Source organism: Dendronephthya gigantea, unplaced genomic scaffold (assembly GCF_004324835.1).
Source record: "Dendronephthya gigantea isolate DGI-Jeju-01 unplaced genomic scaffold, DenGig_1.0 000002F, whole genome shotgun sequence".
Lineage (NCBI taxonomy): Eukaryota > Metazoa > Cnidaria > Anthozoa > Malacalcyonacea > Nephtheidae > Dendronephthya > Dendronephthya gigantea.
The window spans coordinates 1,341,996-1,363,056 of record NW_021163012.1 but is presented as its reverse complement, the minus strand read 5'-3'; the positions used below and the strand labels follow the sequence as shown (position 1 = coordinate 1,363,056).

Here is a 21,061-nt window from a genome sequence, read left to right as displayed (position 1 = left end):
TTTTCATACTTGGGTTTAAATGATTTATTTGGCAGGGACGACTTGTAAGTTGATAGTTTTTACAATTTCAACAATCGTTGTCCAGCTAAATTTAATAGTGTTTTACGAATTGGCGACCCTTCCTCTTTCAGGATGCCTACATATAAAGTTATCATTAAACGTCTCAGTTTATTTCTTTATGGTTGAACTGTCGGGCTAGCATATGCATTGTAACTGTGACTAGGTGCTGAACAGACTGTCATAGTTTCGATTGTACATTCACTCTGAAGATTCTTGTACTCGTCCACTACCGGCTCGTCTTCGTAGTTAACGTGATACACGAACTGACTCTCCTCTCTACCAAAGCACTCGCTCTCTGCCTCGCGTTGACACAAGAGAAAATCATCTCCAACACATGTTTCGTCTAAGTCCAGCTGCGTCAAGTCGTATATAACATCCTCCGAAGTCCAACACTCACCGTAGTTCAGCATTGAGAAGTGGTGATATTTCTTCCCAGTTGTTTTGACGAGATCTTTAAGTCTTTCAAGACAGCGACATGCAAATCTAAAGGATTAAGAATCGATGTGAAAATCGAATATGAAAGGTTTTTGCTGGAGATATCCAGTTTTAAAAAGATTACGGGCTAGTTTCCTCCTGTAGTAACACTGGATTAATGAGAGATGATCCTTACTGGACCTCTAGGAAGAACAGTTTAGAACTGATAGAGCTATCCATTATAAATAAAGTTAGTTTAGTTTAGGTCTTCTCCTGTAGTAACACTGGATCTATAAGAGATGAACTTCATTGGACATCTATGAAGAACAGTTTAGAGACCGTTATGCAGCACTCCAATACAGATAAAGTTAGTTTAGTTGATTTTACTAGACTTTGCTTGCTTCTGTATGGTTTACCGATCGCGAAACCTACCCTAAACCTACCCATGTATGTAGTTTTCCCAGTTATTCCAGTCAATATCCACACCACCATACTGTGTTGCAGACCAGTCACGGTCAGTCATCACAAGAATTTCAAACAATCTGAATCCGCGATGTGAATTCCTCTTGAAGCAAGCGATCTTGTCATAGGAAGTTCGGTTACACTTCATATGTTCAGCTCCTGTGTTGCAAAGGAGACAAGAAGAATCGTTTCACAGCTTTTGAAGAAAACATATTTTTTGTTGAAAAGATTAATCATTTTCTAGATCAATATAGTCTACCTTTGCAGAAACAACAACAAGACAAAGTCAACAGGAACAACAAAGTACACTCAGTGATTGGATTGTCTAAATAGGTAAACATCAGTATGAGTTCAGTTGCGACAGTAAATTCCACCTGCACCAAGATACATACTTACCTTTCATGTTAAAACTGTAAACTGCATTTTTTTAGATGTTTGAAAAATAAAGTTTTGTTTCAGTATTGTGCTCGCCGAATTTCCAGGCACAACACCTCAACCCGTCGCGTATAAACAATTGTACATTAGATGGTAAGGCGTTAATTTGAACCTTTGTCTGATAATAACATTCTAATAAGTACTGTTAGGAATATCACGCTCGTTTTAGCGTTCCGTCATCAGCTAGGAAGACGATAGTTTTATAACGATGGTAAAACTACCGTATTGTAAAATATCATAGCTTAAAATCTCTTGTGAATTTGTCGAAACTGGTACTAAAGGGGAGTAGTACCTGAAAAGCCCTTACTCCCTACAGAACATTGACTCCTGGGTTTGCTGTGTCACTCTACGCAATGTTACCATAGCAACAGCATTCGTTTAGCGTTGGAATCCAAGATGGCGTCTCGCCCAAGGAGTGAAATGTCAACAAGACAAAACAAAAAGCGAGATTCTAAGCCAATGTACATGAAAAGCAAGTATATAACGATGTCAAATGATATACTGGGGTATAGGAATCAAAATACCAATCGCAGTGCGTGGAAATCCAACGTCGACGATATTTTATATGATAAAGTACGTTTGTCAAAATATTTATTATGAACTTTGAAGTTTGCTAATGCGCTTTGTCTAAGTTAGTCTATAATCTGAATGATGGAATTAGCATAAATCTGCTTTTGGAATTTTGTATTAAATGTATTAATACAATACAGAAGTACAATATCGTGTTTATTCAGCTTTGTTTGTTAAATAGATATAATTTATTACCGGCAAATATTTGGCTTTGTAAAATCAAATTACGAAACTATTGGCCGATACCGTTTTACGTAAAAAATTAAAGCTAGGTTTACAGTTCTTCAATATCTAATGCAGGACAAATTATTCATATGTAGGTATTCCTAGAGCGTCGTAATTTAATTGGTCAATGGGTAAGTACAAGGTTTTTCATTTTTAATCATCTGCATGCATGCAGACTGCAGTCATAATACTTCCCTGCAAAGCCATTTTCATTTTGTTGTATGTGATTATATTTCACTCCCTAATGATTATCATGAACTGACCGCAGATACAGCATGATTTTTAGGGCAAAAAGAATGAATTTTGTATTTTCTGTTTTGGCATGAAACATGTATAGTATGAAACATGGAGTGAAGTGCAGAGGAAACGTTTCTTTGATTTTATTCTGGACCAGTCGTCGACACCAGAACTAAAGTTCATCCTAGCCTGGTTCAAGCAACCTGTAAGACCTCAACAAGATTTCACAACACTGCTTCCACGAGTTGTCTCAACACACATATTTAGTTATCTTGATCCACGCAGCCTGTGCCGAGCTGCAGGTGTGTCGTGGCATTGGAAATGGTTGGTCGAACAGGATGCTGTCTGGAGAAGCAAATGCCTGAAGTTTGGTTGGTATTTGCCATATCAGCCGAGTAGCTTGGAAAATGGAGCTTGGAAGAAACATTATATGATGTGTATTAAGACTTTAGAAATTGAAGTGCCTCATAAGTCAGTGAGTATGTTTAAACTGATTTGATCAACATTCAAACTGTGGCTTTATCATTCCAAACCTAGCTGTAATTCTCATCATTTCCCCTGGTCAAACAATTTTGTATTTCAGGGTATATTTTTGGAAGCTAGAAAATGCAAAATGTTGTTATATTTTACTGTAAATCATTTAGCTGGGAAAATCCTCACTCATCGAAAATAAACAGCCCAGGAGACATAAGATGTTCTTCCTCTTGTCTCTAGGCAAATTCACTTCATGAGAAATACAGCCATATTTTAAAAGCACTGACAGCTGGAAAATACCAAAGTGAGTCTGATATTGCTGCAAGAGCTTACAGTAAATGGAAGAAGAACCTTCCAGTTGTTCATAAAGATGGTAAGAGAAGTTATTGGAAAGACTTTTCCATTTTCTTATGAAAATGAACTAGAATTACAACCAACCTAATAAAATTGCATGAATATCTTTTGTACCATAGAACCTATTCGCCCACCATGGATTGCCAACAGTTCTCGACCAAAAGAACTAGAATTTGCTGATAAGGTTTTGCGTGGTAAAAAAAGTCCAGAAAAACAAAGTTCTGGCCTGACAGCTCTGGAAGCTCCAACCACTCGAAGCAAGCACTTCAGATCAAAAACAACTCCAGTGCATATTCCTGGCAGTGGGCAATACCAGGATCATTCATTAAGACGAACAAGGAGTGAGGTACGAGCAATTTAGAAAGAACGTTTGAATGCTAAATATACTTCTGTACAATCCTAAAACAATGTAGTTTATCTTTCTATTTCATTAAATTTCCCAGGAATTTAGACTTTTTGGAGAACATGAGGCGAATCCAGCCACGTTGACATTATCTGAAGCAATGCGCTACGAAATTCTCTATCAGAGTAAGTTGCAATTTTTTGTGAAACGTAATTACCGATGGTCATATTAGACTGTTGACGCAAATTTTCTTCATCATAAAGCTGATGGAATGACTTTCGAATTGGATGAAAATCAAAATTTTATACAAAATGACAGAAAAAGGTTTGTGTTTGTTGTATTTTGTGAAGCAATGATGTCTCGAATTCCTAATTTCCTCTTATAAATATTTTTTTCAAAAATGTCTGTTCAGCTCAAAGAAATTGAAGAGTTCTCAACTGTATTCAGATGTCGATGCCAAGAAGAGTTTACAAGAATTTAGCTTGGTTCGTTGCTAATACAATTTGTTGCAATATTTTAATGAGATTGTCGTCGCGATTCGTTTCTTTTTGGACAACTTTCCCCCCGAAGACCAAATCTCAACGTTGAACTATCGTCATATTTTGTGGAGAACGCTAATAAAAATGTTGTCTTTTTTCCAAAGGCTTATCCAAATATCGTAAATCCTCGTGTTATATTTATTTCATCGAAAATAACAGCTCACGAGGTAGGATTTATCACATCTGTGTATGTAGAGCGAAAACAATTCCGCGAAGGATATGTTTTAATTTATAACCCGGTCAGGTTTTTTCGAGAGGCCTGAAACTTATCAAGATCATCTCTTTTGTTTTTCAGGTGTTGGCAAGCTCCGTGCTGTATGGAGTTCTTCCTATTGTCTACCAATACGAGGGGACGACATTGCGAGGACTGCTGGATCATTTTTCTGCCGTCTTGCAAGGACGAAAAGCAAGGTTTGAAATTACTTTATTCCTCGAGCGTCCTCGCTACCCATTTACAAACAATAACATATAATTCTGGCGTAAAAAAGGGAGTTTCCTCCACTATGGACCGAATTAAAAATACAGCTAAGTTCACGCTGTGAACGCTATCACACGTAGCTACGTCTCGCTCAGTTTTCTTTTAGACCTCGGTAAAACTCTTTCTTAAACTTTCCTGCAGGAGTGTTGGGTTATTTGTTCATGGGGAAAGCGGGATTTTGGATATTACTCGAGGTAAAAAAGTTCAAAATCGCATTCACTAACGTACATATGCGTACACAAATTTGTGTTGCAGTAATGCAGTTGTTATTTTGGGTATTGCAGATAGTAGAACATCGCTGTCATCGTTAAACGATGCTGAGATTCAGAATTTCTGGCAATCGCTGAGTTTGGATATCTTGAACCAAGATGAAGGTGGTCATGTTGATATCTTCTCTCCACTGGGTGCAACAGGTAACTACCTTAATAAAAACCTCCTTAATTCAGGTAAAACTCGGATCTAGATCAGTAAGATTGATTCCTCGAAAACTTTGGATTGGATTCCTGTCATTGATAATAATATCGTCCACTTGATTTTTGTTTAATCTCTTTAAAATGTTTAGATGTTGGAATGGAATTGCTGAGCCAACTTCAAATTGCAACAGGGTTGATATTTTCTTCTCCTACTGGGACAACGTCTTCCCTGCTTAAAGGTTCGGAATCAGGATCATTTGCATTTATAACTGGCTGAAGTTTCATTACCAAGAACCTAAGGATTGGTCTTAAATGATTAGGATTAGTATCAATGATTAGGATTTGTGTAGGATTAGAATAATAAAGATTAATATGAACGATTAGGATTGGTATCGATTACGATTAGGATTAGGATTGGCGTGTTAAATCTTGTATTAAGAGATTTGTTTTTGGATTAAGGTGATGATAGTTGGCTTCCAGTGCCCGAAAAAGACGTGGAGAAACCTTCAAGTTTGTATTTCAACGAAATTAAGTTGGCTGCTTGGAGTAAGACTGCTGAGTATATCCAGGTTTGTACAGGACGGCAATGTTGATCCCGGGACTAAAACCAATTATATATCTTTGATATTCCTTGATGTTTTTTTTAGGAGAGTTTGAATAAAGTGTCTGCAGAACTAACTGGACATTTTGAAGACGAAATTTACGGCCTGGCGTCAAAGATTGTTGGTATGCTACAACTGCTAGTTTTCATCAGAATTTATATTACAAACAACTAGAAATAATCAGCAATTTTATTTCATCCAATGCAGGTGAAATAATTTTCAAAGTGTTGGGTTTGGTTGAATTAAATGAAATCCAAGATGTCAGTAGGATATTGGTTAAAGCTTTAGTTTTGATGACGAAACAGAAACAAATTGAAAAGGTATGGGACTAAACCAGCTGTTCAATTTACTTATGACAGTGCGATGTAGTGTCTTAGGCCCTGTTTACAAATTTAGCCGTGTCAGAGCGAGTCACAGTCACAAGTGTGATAGCATGATTGCTTTTACTGTACATGATCCGAAAAAGTTCTGGGGAAACAGATATACCGTAAAACAATTTAAGCTATAATGTCGTGACCAGATGAACCCATGCAGTATAGTGTAAACGGAGTCTTATTTCCCCAAAGTTTTATCAGAGAAGAAGCCATGATATGCATAACTCGTGATACAAGCTTGCAAGGCTAACTTAATATCTAAATATAATTGGTTTCGTTTCCTCAGGCCAAACCAGTTGCAAGTCTTATTCACTGTCTTAAAGAATGCGAAAAAGAGCAAAATCCGAGAAAGAAGCGGGCGAGGAAGAAGATGAAGGTTTGTTCGTCCTTTTTCCGCGTATGGTCGTTGCTAGTTATCGGTGGTAAAATAATATCAACTTGGTTCAATCCTTTAGAAAGCGCCTCTGGATGAAAAAGAGCCTTTGAAGGAAGGTGAAGATGTTTATTCTGAAGATGAATTTGAGTCGGAAGATGAGCAATGGCGATTGAACGAGGGGACAACAGTAAGATGATTGTTGCTTCATTAGTTTAGGTTTATATGATGATGTAACATAATACGATCTAGATATTGCTTTGAGATAAATCTTCATTCGTTGCAGAATGCAAATCTAACGGAACGTCTATCGTTGGGAGAGCGGCGTTCAGTGATAGCACATGAGTTGCTCAGTACGGAGAAGGATTATTGCAAAACTTTGAGTATCATACAAGATACATTTAGGAAGCCTTTGGAGGCATCGATTAAATCTAACAGGTATCAGTTGATGATCTAGCTTAAAACAAGATCTGCATGGACCATTAAGAATAAAACAACTTTCACTCGTTCTTTTAATTCAGGCCAGTGATTGGAAGTGCCAACATTCGAATGATTTTTAATGACAGCGAAACTCTACTGGCAGTAAACAAGTGAGATTCCATATATAAATTATTACTTAGGTTTGCAATCAATTCGTCTCAGTCAAATGTGTTTACAGTTCATTCAGTTGAAAATTAATTATTTCACATATTTGGAACTAACTTAAAATTGGCCGTTAAGCCTATCGGTTTATCACAGAGTGAAATAATATATTCTATCCTTTCACTCGTTTTTTTACGTGTTTCAAAGGGAACTCGAAAATGATCTGTCTTGTCGTTTGAAAGATTGGGATTCTCACCAGGTGTGATGATTTACCGTATTTACAAATGTCCTGTCCTGTACCATGGATATCTGTCTTTTCTTGTACTGTACACAGTAATTTGTTTTTAATTTGTTAATTTTTAGTGTCTTGGTGACGTTTTCCTGAAGTTCAACACAAAATCTAAAGCTTACATCAATTTTCTGAACAATTATCCAATAACGTTGGCGACAATCGACAAGGTTCGTGTGCAATGACACAAGGTTTCTAGTAAATATGGTTTCTTCTAAAGTCATCTCAACTCGTTTAATTTTAGTGTCAGAAGCAACACCCAGCATTTCGTGGATTCTTGCTGCAATTGGAAAAACAGCCCAGCACCAAACTTTCTAGGTTTGGTTTTATAACTTATATAATAGTATTTCCTGCCGTTATATATTATGCTTTCGTTCGATCACCTGTTAACCAATAACGAAGCGACTACCATCCATCTCATCCATCTAATTCGTTTTTTCTTTCAGTTTGCCAAATTTGCTGTTGGCCCCTACAAAACGAGTACACGAGTAGGTTCTTTGCCACAATCACGATAGATATATTTTGATATAGTTAAGTTTATAGTTAAGTTTAGGTTTTCTCTGGTTCAATAGGAGATGATCCTCTGGAAAGTACAGTTTAGAACTGAAAGAGCTATCAAGTAGAAAATAAAGATAAATAAAGTTAGTTTAGTTTAGGTTTCCTCCTGCAGTAACACTGGACCAATAAGAGATGATCCTTACTGGACCTCTAGGAAGAACAGTTTAGAACTGATAGAGCTTTCCAGTATAAATAAAGTTAGTTTAGTTTAGGTTTCCTCCTGTAGTAACACTGGATCAATAAGAGATGATCCTTACTGGACCTCTAGGAAGAACAGTTTAGAGCTGATAGAGCTTTCCAGTATAAATAAAGTTAGTTTAGTTTACGTTTCCTCCTGTAGTAACACTGGATCAATAAGAGATGATTCTTACTGGACCTCTAGGAAGAACAGTTTAGAACTGATGGAAGTATCCAGTATAAATAAAGTTAGTTTAGTTTAGGTTTCCTCCTGTGGTAACACTGGATCAATAAGAGACGAGGCTCTAGGAAAACAGTTTAGAACAGCTAGAGTTAACCGTTATCGGTTAGACTGTTTAGTTTACATGTCCTTCGGATGAATATTATCTTGTTTTGTTTAGGTATATCTGTCTGTTGGAATCATTTCTCTGTCAAACATCTGTGGAACACAAGGACCACAAGAAACTGATCAAAGCAATCGAGCAGTTGAAACAATTAAGATTGCTCTTTGATGAGGTACCTGAAACTTGTTTAATCAAGTTATTTTTTCATTTCAAACCACTGAACGTTTATACTCATTCATTTCAGGCTAGCACAAGGCTGCGTCTTGAAAAACGTCTGAAAGAAGTTCAACAGCAAATCCAGAACTGTCCGGTAAGGCCTTGCTATCAGATACTATGATAAATCATTGGTATTCAAACGCTGAGCACAGTTTCAACTAACCTAACTCAGGTTTTAACAGTTGTTGTATTCTTGCTACTCTCCTTGTAGGCTTTAGTTGAACGCGGAAGATATTTCATGAAACAAGAAGATGTTATTCATTTAAAACAAACAGATGAAAACGACGTAAAGGCTGAGTTTAGGTAAATTTGATAATTCTGCATTCGGTCGGTAACTGATGGTGAATTATACTTTCTGTAGCAACCCTATGTATAAGATATACGTTACCTATTCTTAAGCTCTATACTATAGAAGGCTTCGCGAGTTTCCAATTCCCATCTAAGTTGTGGGTTAAAAACGTGGGAAATAAATATAAGACATTGTCCATAATTTCTATGGTCAAAATGATGGATTTTTTTCATTTTACAGAGTGTTTAATAACATTGGAAACTTGGGCTTGTTTTTATTCAACGATTGTCTGGTCTTGACGACAAAAAACCTCACGGCTGTGCCGTTTCAAAGAATTTTAGAAATAAGTTATAAGTAAGTGAATATGAGCGGTTATAATCTTTCGGACGCTTTCGATTACTATGCACATGTGAAAATGCTCACGATATCCAGGTCAACTTATTTTCTCTTTGATTTCTCAAGATACCATCAATCAGTGCCACTGTCTACTCTGACATTGGAGGAAATCAGTGATACTAAGTGTAAGTATTTATTGTCCGTTCAGTTGTTGAGAAAATCCCCCCATGTATTCGTGTGTCTTGGACCACATTTCGCTCATGATTTTAAATCAAATTTTGTCGTGAAATCCTTCAAAATTTCACCTCACGAAGTGCGAATTGTGTCTCTTAGATGCACAAAATGCGTTTGTAATCGTGACGCCTAAGAAACGTTGGATTTGCCAAGCCAGATCATCTGAGGCAAAATCAAACTGGATTTCTTTGCTAAACACTTGCAAGAGAACAACAATTGAAAGCGGCAATACAAGAGACAAGTTCTGATGAAGAAGTCATGCTTAAAGTTGAAAGTACCGGATCTTAACCGATTAATCGACAAAGCGGCCAAACTAAGCAATTTTAAAATTTGAGGGCCCCGCGCATTCTTACGAGTAGAAACAACCGGTGCGCAAACCCGGCTGCGCATCAATTGGACTGTAACCATTAGTAACCATTAGCTTCATCAAGGCCACGTACAGTTTCCCCCCGGCGCGTGTTTTTGCTTTGTATTAATTGCGTAATTATTGTCTCGCGGGAGGACACGCGTGAAGCAAGGCAGGGAACGCGCCTGGCAGAAAATGTGTTGAGAAGTGAGATAAATTTGGCAACCTTTTACAAACTTGAAGAAGAACAGTGGTCGAAGAAAGTCTTTTCAGAACGTTACTATCGAAGGTAAATTCTAATATTTCTACCTTAATCTTTAATCTTAAATATCTTGAAGTTTTGAACGTATAATAAAAAGTTTATATGGTAGGCAAAAATCTATTCGACACAAAATTCGTTTCGACACAACATCTTCCCTGCTCCGAAAGCAGTATGTACTAGTCTTTCCATTCCCGAAATCGCACATAAGACATCTTCAGTCAATATTTCTTCGTTCTAACTATTTCTAAGTTCTAACTAACGTTCCGCCATTTTGCAACATTTTTGCCAGGCCGCCCCAGGCGCGCGCGTCTTAAGTCGCTTCGCGCGTGTCCTGCCGCGAGACAATAATTACGGCTATAATTAGAACAAAAACACGCGTCGGGAAGGTTATGGTGTAAAATAACATTGCACAAGGCAAATAAGATGGCAAATAAATATGATCTGAGACATTCTCACGCATTGCAAAAATAATTTAATTTATACTAAATGTTTAATTTATATTCAGTCATATGAAAACTATCACATTGAACAAGTAAAAGGTCAACTATTTGATATTTGTATTTGATATTTATTGTCAAGCAAAGCAAATCAGTCTTGCTGGATTTCAATATATTTCCATAAGCTAAGATCCCTTCTTGTTCAAAATATCAAAATAAACTTTTGGTTCTTTTCTCTCTACCAGTCCCTCGAGGCAATGAGCGACACGCAACGCGACATGCTCCTCCCACCATGACGTCATAACCTGAACTCCTATCGGTAGACCTTGGTCATCATACCCGACTGGTACAACAACCCCTGGTACGCCAGTCAGATTACCCAAGAAGTGGAATCTACAGGAATTTCAAAGTATCAGGTAAAGTAAAATGGTGTACTTTGCGTTGAAAAAAATGAATATCCATATCTGTCCCTCCTAAAAACAGAATGAGTACGTAAAATTTAGCGTTACCTGACATATTTCATGGTGAGGCTTACATCGCTCAACCCATATCCCTTTGCATTGCTAGGAATCTTCTTTGCACAACAAGCTGAACCTAAATTAGAAATAGAGGCACTCATTGAATAATTTTTTTTGTTCACATGATCCAATATTGTCGTTATCATATTCACGTCTGTCGTATGGAATGTAGTCTGTCATTCATAAGCAAAACTGCAAGACTTCAAAGCATCAATCAGAGGTGAATTTGAACTGATAAAATTGGACCGTTTGAACAGACCTTTCATTCAAACGAGAGGATTAAAAAAATATTGAAAAGGTACCGGGTGTTAGAATACAATCGACGTTTTGAAATATTGTCTTCAGAAACTCTATAGCGCGAGTACGTTGTTTCTGGCACTGAAATAAAAATTTCTGCAATAAATTGATTTGTTATCTAAGGTCGGAAATAGTTGTGCTGACAATCAAATGTAGTCCTGTAACAAAACCGATGATGGTCTAAACGATTTTCACCTGATAAAAATCAAATGGGTGTGAGTGCCTCCCTATAGAAGCCAGAAGAAATGTGTCCGGGTTCTATATAAAGGGAAATAAATAAATAAACGTGGTGATCGTTTTCAGCACTAAATGTTAAATATTCTCGAAACGGGCTTGCAAGGCTCACCAGCAAGGCACACTAGCCCAGCTACAGGCTACAGATATGTCACGTTGCTATTCCTATAGAACCGGACGGTATAATTCTGTCTTGACCATGTAAACATTCCATTTCTGTAATTTCAGTTTGAAGTACTAATTCCTCACCAATTTCTCGATATCATTCGGATATTCATTATCTACAGCATGAGTAATCTCACAACCAATTGTCAGAATATGCGCAATGCGACTCTCTTCTAACTCTGGGATTTGAACTGACACGATATTGGCTCCTCTGCTCTTCAGGAACTCGACGGCTGAAACACCACAAAAAGTAGTAATGAGTCTTTGCATTCACACAATGGACAATTAGCTTTGCTTGAATTTTTTTCCGACGGTTATAATAAGCCTACGAATAGACGTTATTTCCACTCGATATGCCGCCTGCCTGCCTGCTAATCTTACTTTCTAGGACAATGAATTTCATAAAACCAGCTTTACCTTTCTTAAAATGCTCAATGATCTCGTCGTCCGCAAACTATATGAAACATTAGACGGAAAACAAACATCAAAGTGATGATAATTAATGAAAGACAACCTGAATAAAGTCCGCCTGGCGCCTGGTCAAATACATCAAGTCTCAAAGATGTGCTTGATTGAGATCATTTAATACCTGTGCAAAATCCCAGTCAACTCCCACGGTCAAGTCGGACAAATCCAAGTTTTCAAATCCTTCCAAAGTTGCATGTTCTGGTTGAATCATACCTGTACAGATTCATCACATGAAACATAAATAATATTCAAAAGAATATGGTGACAGATGTGACGAATCTGGATACTTCAATAACGAATAAGGAGAGTAAAGTATTGAATATGGAGAGGGAATAGCGAGCTGTCGGGAAGTAAAGAAATGGATTGTTCTAAAGGATGACTCGATCTAACCTACCTGCAGGATATTCTGGATCGCGGCCGGAAAGTAGAGCTGAGAAAAAGAATTATTCTTAGTGAATCTTCGGTTAGCATTCTAGCTGGGTTCGTTAGTATAAAATGGTCTGCCTTGTTGATTCAAATCGTCAACGTCTACCCATAGTTTGTGACAGGATCGGCCAATCATGATCATGCATGTTGGAGGTGACTTTGATTTTCAAATACTGGTTCGGAGGAAAGAACCAAAGAACCAGAAAATCACGTATAACCACAAAATGTACAGTGCAATTGGCCTGTTTGGGACCATGCTGTGTGAAAGGACCTTACCGTACATGATCGCTGTGTCTCGCACGTTATTACACATGGGACCTAAGAACAAGTTAAATACAAAGAATCTTGGATTAAGATTGGTTACTGGTGGTATCATTACTATCACACATTTCGTAAATCATAACTTACCAGCATGTGAGACACTATAACTACCATAGCGAGAGGTCTGCAATGTTACACGACCAAATGTTGCTGGACCAAGAAAAATGAAAGATCAACCATAAAAGTCAGGATGGTGAACCCATCATGGACAATATTGCTCGTAAGATATCTTACGTTTAATTCCAACTATACCACAGAGTGTGGATGGAAGACGAATAGACCCACCACCGTCTTTACCAATAGCAACTGGACATAAACCTTAACATTGACACAGATTCAGAGAATAAGGTTTGGATTGTTTATTCTGGATTTTGACTGATGTTATTATTACGGATTACCTGCGGCAACAGCCGCGGCTGAACCACCCGAGCTTCCTCCAGTAAAATAGTTGAGATCATAAGGATTACGTGAGATACCATGGTAATAGAAAAACCAATAACGAAAATCTTAAAGATAGGTAGAAATCAGGGAATCTCACAGATTGATTATGACTTAATTCTCATTTTGTACTTCAGACAAGAACATTAAACAGTACCTGTTGGGATTAACACCGGTCGTTCCCAAACCTAACTCGTGCATGTTGGTCATTCCAATGATCACAGCACCAAGACTACGTAGTTTAGCAACAAGATTACAATCCTTTTCTTCAGCTTCTTGCCCCATAAATACTGTACCACATCGCCTATGATAGCCTGCCTGGAAAAATCAGGACATGATCATGCAGCATAAGGCCACTACGTCAGTACAGAGCGAGAGATTGAAAAAAAGATGAATATTACCACTGCATATTCCCCTTTAATGCCAACAGGAATACCATCAATTACTGACAAAGTCTTGCCCTCAGCATATCGTTTTGTAGATTCTTGTGCCATCTATAGTGAAAATATACTTTCCAGTAAAGGATTAGAGAGACTAGCGCTCAGCTACTATGTGCAGACAAAGTGTTTGCATTGAGGCCAAACTCTTCTTCAAGTGATCATCAGTAATTTGTGAGTGGCTAACAAGCCAACTGCACCTATTGAGATGGACATCTTTGCAAGTATCCAGCTTGACAAGAGGAAACATCCATTATACCTGCAAAGCATCAGTCTTGTTAAATTGAACAAATGCTTTTAATTCAAAGTTCTGTTTTTCAGACTGTTCAATCGCCTCCAAAGCATTCTCTGTCACTTGCAGTGGTGATGTTTTTCCGTTTCTAAACAATGAAGAAGTACATTGACAGAAACAATGATAATAGATGGAAAACCTTGAAGATCTATCAGTCTTCATCTCTCTCTCCTTGCTTTGTATCAGCTTCCACAAAGAAAGTTTTTTTTGGAATATCATAATTAATGTATGATCAAACCCAAATAACACATAGTTGGTAGTCACACTATATTCATAGCTACTATACCTATATGCTTCAACCAAATCAGAAATGGACAAAAATTGAAAGCCTTTAACATTTGACCTTGATAAAAATAAATATAGGCATGTATATATGCATTTATGTGCTTAGAGGTAGCTTTCATGACCTAAATAGTTAAAGCATGTCGCATATACATACGGTTTCTTTAAAAGAGATGCAAGATCTGATCGTTGGTGCAATTGCTGCTCTTTGCTGGGAGAGATTTGAGGAATAAGTGTAGGAGGATCAGGAATTGATATCTGTTGTAGAAAGCCTATATTGCCATCTCTGCCATATTGCCATTATATAAAAATAAATAAATCATAAAATAAAAAAGTTTGTTTAAAATTATGATCATGCACCCCTATAATCTCTTATCCAATTAAAGTTCAATAATTAAAACAAATTTTACTAACACCAAAAATGCCTATGCATAATAATACTTGCCTAACAGCTTCTTTGATAATAATGTTTTTTAGGAACTGAGTAATTCTCTGCAGTTGAAAGTACAACGGAACATAAAAAAGTATAGAATGATCAAGGTCAAGTACAGAAATACTGCACTGTACAAATATTATACGGCAATAATACAACATACCCATTTAAAGATACATTTCATTAAGTATAGAGGCCATCCCGAGAGAACGGGAAGGTTCTAAAATGCGAAATAAATGGATTAGAAATTTATATAACATAATTATAGTCATATAGATAAATTGAAGTGGATCTCCTACGTTATTAGTATGCCACTTGTATATGCCATTGGATGATAAAGGTATGGCATTATATAACATAATTATAGTCATACAGATAAATTGAAGTGGATCTCCTAAGTCATTAGTACGCCACTTGTATATGCCATTGGATGATAAAGATAATGCATGCATCTTATTATCCATAAATTTGTAGTTATTGATAAATTTGTTCATCTTCTTTATTTACTTGGTGGTTATAATACCTTGCACTTTTACTTTAATTTAACAATTGTATGCATGCATTTGTCAGCAGAGGTTTCAGATTGTCGACACAATCGACTATTGCGGATAATAGGATTGCCAATATCATGCTCAGGAAAGATTATCAAGAGGGATTATCAACTACAATTAGTAAAATGTAGCTAAGTCTGATATTTGCAACATTTACACAGAACTTATAAACAATCAACGTTTACTTTTTTCCCAAAATCACAATTCTGATTTCCCAGGTCATAAATAATAAATGGTTGTTACTAAATCGGTCATATTCCTAACTTGGCTAAGGGGCAAATATATGATAACCATCTGCGATAATCAAGTGCTAGGAGGAGACGAGGAGTGGTATAATATATTAAATATGTCACTGCAAGTCTGCAACGTATACTTGCCAACTCTGTTATATTGCACTCAATCGGTTGATTTGGCTTTCCCCGTATCTTTTTCACGACTTTTTTAGGTCCATTTTTTTTCCAAAAAAAAAGATAAAACACTAAATATGTAATAAAACCAGCAAGAATTACACTCGATATTAAATCTGCCATGATTGTTCAAATAATTTTGAGCTCCATATAAATGGTAATCTGGAGTGAAGCTGGGCGTTCACTCAGGGTATACCAGACCTCAAGCTATTTTGACCAGTGAACTATATATTATATAAAGTTCAAAAGGTTTTTAAACCAGTGAACTCCATATATAAAGTTCAAAAGGTAAAGGTTTTTATATGCATTAATAATGGTGCAAAAGCATACAGCACAATATTGTATGAATATACAATTGATTTAATTTTTCAACAAACCATTTGAAATAAATTTGATAAAAGAATATTTACAGCAATTTGGATAACAAAATATGCAATGCAAAGTCCCTTATTTACTAGCTACAGTTAATACACTATTGTTCGTAGCATTCTGTTTTTGACATGACGTTGGTAAAGCAGGCCACTCAAGAATGGGTCGTCTATTATATCTCTCAGGAAAAAATCTTTTCTTTTGACAACGTAGCTCTGCATTGACCAGTTCACGGCTAGTAATGCTGCTTTGAAGTTCATGGAAATCTATCTGAGAATTGTTGTTGGTTTGGTTCATTCTGTACCTTGAAAGAGAGTTAAAACATAAAGCATCACAGAGGTGGAGGAATTAATAGAAAGACTTCAGAAAGTTAATTTATAAACCTGCTTTTCAGCCGTGGTGGGCTATCAATGTGATGTATTGGCATACGCAACCATGTTCTGCACGTAGTGTTTTGTCTTCCAAGAGGGGAACTAATGGTTCAGGAGGAAGATGATAATTCTTGATATCTTTCGCTCCAGTAGTGTAGCCTGTATAACATCTTATCACATCTTGATCCTCGACAATCTTTTTAAAATCTTGATGTAGTAATGGATCATTTTTGTCAAGATTATCAATCTTGGCCTGCGATGAGAAATTGTTAAAATATTTCATTCAAGTGATTGCTGATATAGGTTCCAGGAAACTAGACAGTATACTACATGAAGTTATTAAGGAGTATTAGGTAAATGTTTCATTTGGGAGCCTGAGAAGAACAAAAAAACCAGAATTAAATGGGAGAGATTATTTTAAATTTTTGGTGTTCTGGTAATCTGGTTACCGTACCTTTAATGGCCCTGGTCTAGTATTGTTTAATTCTAGTGGATCATATTCTTCAGGAGAATAGACATCAAGAAATACCATACCCTTGAAATAATGAAGCAAAGTTAGATTATCGTACTAATTCAAATGAAAAATATATAAAGTCCTGTTTGGGAAATATTGCGATCTAGCTTGGACTGAAGTTATGCTCTCATGATTGTTCTCATGATGCATGAGTTTAACAAATCTACTGACTCCGTAACATATTGAGAGAACTTTCATGCAAACTGTTTTAAAATCATCTCCAATTTTTACCTTCCTGTTTTGATAGTCAATGTATCTGTCATACAGCTGCTGTTTCCTTTTTTCATACGACTTGAAGTTGGTACTCTTCATTTCTGTTTTGATTTTTTCCTGTAGACAATGATGGTGAGATTATCATATTGCAGATTAAAGGCATTTATATTATGAAAACACCACAAACGCTGGACAGAAAGCTTAAAACTAATATTAACTAAAAATATATTTCTTCAAGAAAGGAGGCAATACCTGTAGCGGAGTGTACACTCTTTCGGACCATTTCTTAAACAACTCCACTCTTCGATTCTCATTTGCCACATCAACATATTCCAAGAATGCATCAGCATCTTGCACAAGCCTTTCCTCGTTGTCCAGAACTGTTTTATACTGATTGCGTACAGACCTCGACTCAAGACTTGATCTTTCCTTAAAAAAACACCAAGCCCGTGTTTAAACTACAAATACATCAGGTGAAGATTACAGTAATTTACTCTGTACGGTACCTTACCTAACCAAAAGTAGTAAAAAAGAAACTACCAAGTTACCTGTATATCCTTGATGGAATCTTCATTCAACCAAGTTTGTATACGGCAACCGTGCAGGGGTGAGGCGGAACCAGACCTCACAGGGGTGTGAGGAGGAAATGGAGAAGATCGATTGCATGATTTGGAAACTGGAGCACTGGCAGACCTTGAGGATTTCTTCCTTGTGCCATCCTTCAAGATAATGGGCAATCGGTCAGTTAGCTAAGCCAATTAGCCCAATAGGGATTTTCTAGTAATCTCAAGGTTCGGCATTAATTTGCTCAGCTTCAGGAGGGCAAGTATATAAGAGCTGTTTTGCTCTCAAGTGGCCCTTTTCCTTTTGTATCAATTTTTTTTCATTTTTCAATTTCAATTTCATTTGTATCAATATACATTTTTGCTTCACGCAATCGTTAAATCCAACATCAATATCCTATGCAAGTCTAAAAACAAGCAACGGATACCAAACATACAGAAGATTTGAAAAGATCAGAAGCACATACATACCCTGACGTAAACTGAGTCGTGTATTGCATTATCTGCTACGATTTCTTCTAAAATATCTGGTGTGTGGACTTCAATCCTACCAGATCTTTCTCGATATTCATCTTCGATCATCCTTTGTCCCTTTTATATTTTATTTTACAAGCAAACAATCTATAATAGATTGTTTTAAAATATTGTTATGCAAACATTCCTCCATAGTCTTCGTTGCTATGGAGATCGCGACATTGCATCTGATCTCTATATAAAGGTGCTAAAAGAACTTTGACTTCGATTGAAATCTGGATTGATTTATGGAAATTATTCTAATATGAAAACGAAATTACAGTAAACGAAGCGCAGATATGTTTCGGCAGTTGCGTCAAATTTCTATTATATTTTCTTTGAAAATATCAATTACTTTATGTTTTAAGCTAACAATTCTTCACACAAATGATATACATGGTAGATTTGAGGAGATAGATTCACGAGGCTTCATTTGCGAGCGGATTAAGGGGGCGTGTTTTGGTGGAGTAGCAAGAATAGCGACAGTTGTTAAAGATGCTAGAAAGAAGGAACGCAATGTTGTTTTTGTGGATGGTGGAGATAGATTTACAGGAACAATTTGGAGCGATGTTTATGAGGGAAATGCATCACTAGTGTTTTTTAATGCATTGAATTATACTGCAATTGTGAGTCCTTCTGAAAACGTTAATTATTAACTATATATATTAACTATTGGTATCTATTAATTGTAAATGTTTTTCATCATTAACAAAGCAGGTAATTTGATTTCCTAGACATTGGGTAATCATGATTTTGACTATGGTGTGAAAACATTGCTTCGCTTTCTTGAACAAATAAAATCTCCTGTGGTTGTGTCTAACATAAACACAAATGAAGAACCATTATGGCCAGATGATAAGAAGCTTGTGAGAAATACTACAATTGTTGATGTGGGTGGAGAAAGAGTTGGTTTTGTTGGCTATATTACACCCTACACAACAAGGTACTGTATAAAGCAGCAGACAAGTGTTGATATAAAGAATGCAACCTTAGGGGGAAACAAACAACCAGCATGTTAATAATTTTAGGTCGTCAAACCCTGGTAAGAATATTAAGTTTTTACCAATAATCAGCTCTGTGCAGAAAGCTGTTGATGAATTAATATCAAAAGGAATTAACAAAATTATTGCTGTTGGACATGCTGGCTTTCAATATGATAAAGAGGTTGCTAAGAAAGTTGTTGGAGTGGATGTGGTTGTTGGAGGGCATTCAAATACTTTCCTTTATACAGGCAAGTGGAAGCAGTGGGCGATTCATGTAAATGTATTGCATTTCAACAATATAATCTTGTCTCATGATTTGCATTTGATGTCATGTTGTCTTGCCAGGTAATCCACCTTCAGATGACAAATGCCAAGGGCCATATCCTTTTGTGGTTCATCCAGAACATAACACAAATCTCAGTGTCCCAGTGGTTCAAGCATACTATTACAGCAAGTACTTGGGAAAGCTTCAGGTTACCTTCAATGATGCTGGAGAAGTCACAGCCTGGTCTGGCAATCCTGTGTTGTTGAGCTCAACTGTGCCTAAAGATCAGCAAGTCTATGATATTGTCAAGAAGATGAAAGTATTGGTTGATAAAAAAGGAAATGTATGTTTAATAGTGATAGAGTACCTGCAATTTATTGGTTGAGTTGACAGAACACTGTGTAAAAGTGAGTGTGAATTATATGAATCATTGGTGGTAACTTATTAACTATTTGTGCTGTTTCTTTTAGGAGAAAATTGGTCAAATAAAACGAAAGATTGATTCCACAAGTTGTGATATTGGACCATGTTTCTTCGGTGAACTAGTGACTTCTGCTATGATCTATCATTATCGATCTTATAATGTCACCACATCCATGCTCCATCACACTGCAGTTTTGACTTCCCTGCACACCGATTCACAAGGTATACACCACTATCTACCAATGAGGGTACATTCTGAGAGCAAATTCTTCGGAAATATGCTTAACAAATGAACATGCTGGTCTAATTGCAGGTTATATTCTATACAAAGACCTTTTTGAAAGTTTTCCATATCGCAATACAATTGACATGATTGAACTGTCTGGCTTGGATTTGAAGAACTGCATTGAACATGCAGCAAAATCTGGTTATCCACAAGTTCAAGGTAGGAATCAAGTCATTTAACCTGAATAGTTGTTTCTTTATTTCTTTTTCTTTATAAATTACATTAGTCAGTTGCCAGTTTACTTTATTCATGCATTTCATCTGATTATTCTCATTAGGTCTGGCTGTCAGATACTCCAAGGGCAAGCCACCTCAAGTAGAAAGTTTACAAATCAAGCAAAAGCCATGTTCAACTGGTATTTCAAAGTGTTATGTACAAGTGAACATGTCAAAAACATATAAAGTTGTCTTTGATTCCTATTTTGTTTTCCAATATATTAATACCACTAAAGAAACTATAAACCGCACCAAAGGCAAAACTATTTATGATGTCCTTGCAGAGTACTTTAAAGCCAAATATCCAGTAAATAACGATGTAATCAATGTTGCCGGGGTATTGACATATGACATAGTCACTTTTTTGTCAGTATTATTAGCCACATTATGGTTGCTATATAATTAAATATAATGTATAGTTACTGGACAATTCGTCGGTTCTGAGGTGAGAATCCCAAAATTAGTAATCATTTAAAACATCTTCTGAATGATTCAGGTTTATAACTATAATTATAGTTCACTGATTTATAATAATTAATAATGGCTTTAAAGACACCGGTAAAACATTTTGTCACCTCCTGGTAAAGGTAAGCTGGAAGGATAAGATATAACTGTAGGAAATCTTTACCAGGGGGGAGAAGGAAGAAAACGTAA

The 21,061-nt window shown here is 36.5% G+C and overlaps 5 protein-coding genes across 9 annotated transcripts; 2 read left to right on the top strand and 3 right to left on the bottom strand.

Annotated features, from left to right (window-relative positions):
- Positions 1 to 16: 16 nt before the first annotated feature.
- On the bottom strand, positions 17 to 1,440 carry LOC114534430. Its single transcript, XM_028555877.1, has 4 exons — positions 1,333 to 1,440; positions 1,196 to 1,261; positions 918 to 1,095; positions 17 to 543 (listed from the first exon to the last, which is right to left on the bottom strand). Exons 1-4 carry the CDS (start codon positions 1,337 to 1,339, stop codon positions 177 to 179), a joined length of 618 nt encoding a protein of 205 aa, XP_028411678.1. The 5' UTR covers positions 1,340 to 1,440; the 3' UTR covers positions 17 to 176.
- On the top strand, positions 1,375 to 17,439 carry LOC114534246 (epithelial cell-transforming sequence 2 oncogene-like). 3 transcript variants are annotated; one of them, XM_028555773.1, is made up of 33 exons: positions 1,375 to 1,464; positions 1,688 to 1,944; positions 2,262 to 2,297; positions 2,504 to 2,878; positions 3,118 to 3,250; positions 3,351 to 3,577; positions 3,675 to 3,759; positions 3,838 to 3,898; positions 3,987 to 4,059; positions 4,218 to 4,280; positions 4,409 to 4,524; positions 4,733 to 4,785; positions 4,876 to 5,004; positions 5,154 to 5,243; positions 5,464 to 5,573; positions 5,652 to 5,730; positions 5,814 to 5,926; positions 6,267 to 6,356; positions 6,436 to 6,543; positions 6,640 to 6,791; positions 6,875 to 6,943; positions 7,143 to 7,194; positions 7,299 to 7,394; positions 7,469 to 7,542; positions 7,671 to 7,712; positions 8,361 to 8,475; positions 8,548 to 8,613; positions 8,731 to 8,822; positions 9,049 to 9,162; positions 9,271 to 9,329; positions 9,478 to 10,013; positions 10,669 to 10,839; positions 17,283 to 17,439. In XM_028555773.1, the coding sequence occupies exons 2-31, from the start codon at positions 1,768 to 1,770 to the stop codon at positions 9,624 to 9,626; spliced, it is 3,198 nt and encodes a 1,065-aa protein (XP_028411574.1). In that variant the 5' UTR covers positions 1,375 to 1,464; positions 1,688 to 1,767; the 3' UTR covers positions 9,627 to 10,013; positions 10,669 to 10,839; positions 17,283 to 17,439. The 3 variants fall into 3 exon arrangements, with proteins under 3 accessions (XP_028411574.1, XP_028411573.1, XP_028411575.1); XM_028555772.1 differs by lacking the exon at positions 17,283 to 17,439 and adding an exon at positions 14,779 to 14,877; XM_028555774.1 differs by lacking the exon at positions 17,283 to 17,439 and adding an exon at positions 14,779 to 14,877 and having other exon boundaries at positions 1,384 to 1,464; positions 1,754 to 1,944.
- On the bottom strand, positions 10,492 to 15,812 carry LOC114534350 (fatty acid amide hydrolase-like). 3 transcript variants are annotated; one of them, XM_028555799.1, is made up of 20 exons: positions 15,663 to 15,812; positions 14,898 to 14,954; positions 14,747 to 14,793; positions 14,459 to 14,587; positions 14,306 to 14,362; positions 13,987 to 14,107; positions 13,692 to 13,784; positions 13,448 to 13,608; positions 13,251 to 13,336; positions 13,087 to 13,170; positions 12,940 to 13,002; positions 12,808 to 12,849; positions 12,500 to 12,535; positions 12,227 to 12,318; positions 12,055 to 12,091; positions 11,722 to 11,870; positions 11,434 to 11,496; positions 11,244 to 11,319; positions 10,933 to 11,017; positions 10,492 to 10,816 (listed from the first exon to the last, which is right to left on the bottom strand). In XM_028555799.1, the coding sequence occupies exons 2-20, from the start codon at positions 14,916 to 14,918 to the stop codon at positions 10,609 to 10,611; spliced, it is 1,650 nt and encodes a 549-aa protein (XP_028411600.1). In that variant the 5' UTR covers positions 14,919 to 14,954; positions 15,663 to 15,812; the 3' UTR covers positions 10,492 to 10,608. The 3 variants fall into 3 exon arrangements, with proteins under 3 accessions (XP_028411600.1, XP_028411607.1, XP_028411593.1); XM_028555806.1 differs by lacking the exon at positions 15,663 to 15,812 and having other exon boundaries at positions 14,894 to 14,900; XM_028555792.1 differs by lacking the exon at positions 15,663 to 15,812 and having other exon boundaries at positions 14,747 to 14,981.
- Positions 15,911 to 18,385, bottom strand: LOC114534402 (protein FAM228B-like). The gene is made up of 7 exons (XM_028555843.1): positions 18,194 to 18,385; positions 17,708 to 17,878; positions 17,412 to 17,588; positions 17,178 to 17,276; positions 16,887 to 16,967; positions 16,445 to 16,685; positions 15,911 to 16,365 (listed from the first exon to the last, which is right to left on the bottom strand). The coding sequence occupies exons 1-6, from the start codon at positions 18,302 to 18,304 to the stop codon at positions 16,452 to 16,454; spliced, it is 873 nt and encodes a 290-aa protein (XP_028411644.1). The 5' UTR covers positions 18,305 to 18,385; the 3' UTR covers positions 15,911 to 16,365; positions 16,445 to 16,451.
- On the top strand, positions 18,278 to 20,851 carry LOC114534371 (5'-nucleotidase-like). Its single transcript, XM_028555814.1, has 7 exons — positions 18,278 to 18,861; positions 18,970 to 19,178; positions 19,264 to 19,466; positions 19,564 to 19,826; positions 19,954 to 20,128; positions 20,220 to 20,351; positions 20,470 to 20,851. Exons 1-7 carry the CDS (start codon positions 18,535 to 18,537, stop codon positions 20,811 to 20,813), a joined length of 1,653 nt encoding a protein of 550 aa, XP_028411615.1. The 5' UTR covers positions 18,278 to 18,534; the 3' UTR covers positions 20,814 to 20,851.
- Positions 20,852 to 21,061: the final 210 nt, after the last annotated feature.

Coding starts and splice junctions, on each gene's coding strand:
- LOC114534430 (XM_028555877.1), bottom strand. Junction 1,096..1,195: donor TTGTTGTTGTTTCTGCAAAG/GTAGACTATATT, acceptor TTTGCAACACAG/GAGCTGAACATATGAAGTGT. Junction 544..917: donor TGGGAAAACTACATACATGG/GTAGGTTTAGGG, acceptor TTAATCCTTTAG/ATTTGCATGTCGCTGTCTTG.
- LOC114534246 (XM_028555773.1), top strand. CDS start 1,768: ATGGCGTCTCGCCCAAGGAGTGAAATGTCAACAAGACAAAACAAAAAG. Junction 3,251..3,350: donor TCCAGTTGTTCATAAAGATG/GTAAGAGAAGTT, acceptor TTTGTACCATAG/AACCTATTCGCCCACCATGG. Junction 7,713..8,360: donor CCTACAAAACGAGTACACGA/GTAGGTTCTTTG, acceptor TGTTTTGTTTAG/GTATATCTGTCTGTTGGAAT.
- LOC114534350 (XM_028555792.1), bottom strand. CDS start 14,901: ATGGGTATGTTGTATTATTGCCGTATAATATTTGTACAGTGCAGTATT. Junction 14,108..14,305: donor GATTTGGTTGAAGCATATAG/GTATAGTAGCTA, acceptor TTCATTGTTTAG/AAACGGAAAAACATCACCAC. Junction 11,497..11,721: donor CGAATGATATCGAGAAATTG/GTGAGGAATTAG, acceptor CCCTTTATATAG/AACCCGGACACATTTCTTCT.
- LOC114534402 (XM_028555843.1), bottom strand. CDS start 18,304: ATGATCGAAGATGAATATCGAGAAAGATCTGGTAGGATTGAAGTCCAC. Junction 17,589..17,707: donor ATTCCATCAAGGATATACAG/GTAACTTGGTAG, acceptor TGTTTTTTTAAG/GAAAGATCAAGTCTTGAGTC. Junction 16,686..16,886: donor CTAGACCAGGGCCATTAAAG/GTACGGTAACCA, acceptor TTCTCATCGCAG/GCCAAGATTGATAATCTTGA.
- LOC114534371 (XM_028555814.1), top strand. CDS start 18,535: ATGTTTCGGCAGTTGCGTCAAATTTCTATTATATTTTCTTTGAAAATA. Junction 19,827..19,953: donor TGGTTGATAAAAAAGGAAAT/GTATGTTTAATA, acceptor TGTTTCTTTTAG/GAGAAAATTGGTCAAATAAA. Junction 20,129..20,219: donor CCTGCACACCGATTCACAAG/GTATACACCACT, acceptor GTCTAATTGCAG/GTTATATTCTATACAAAGAC.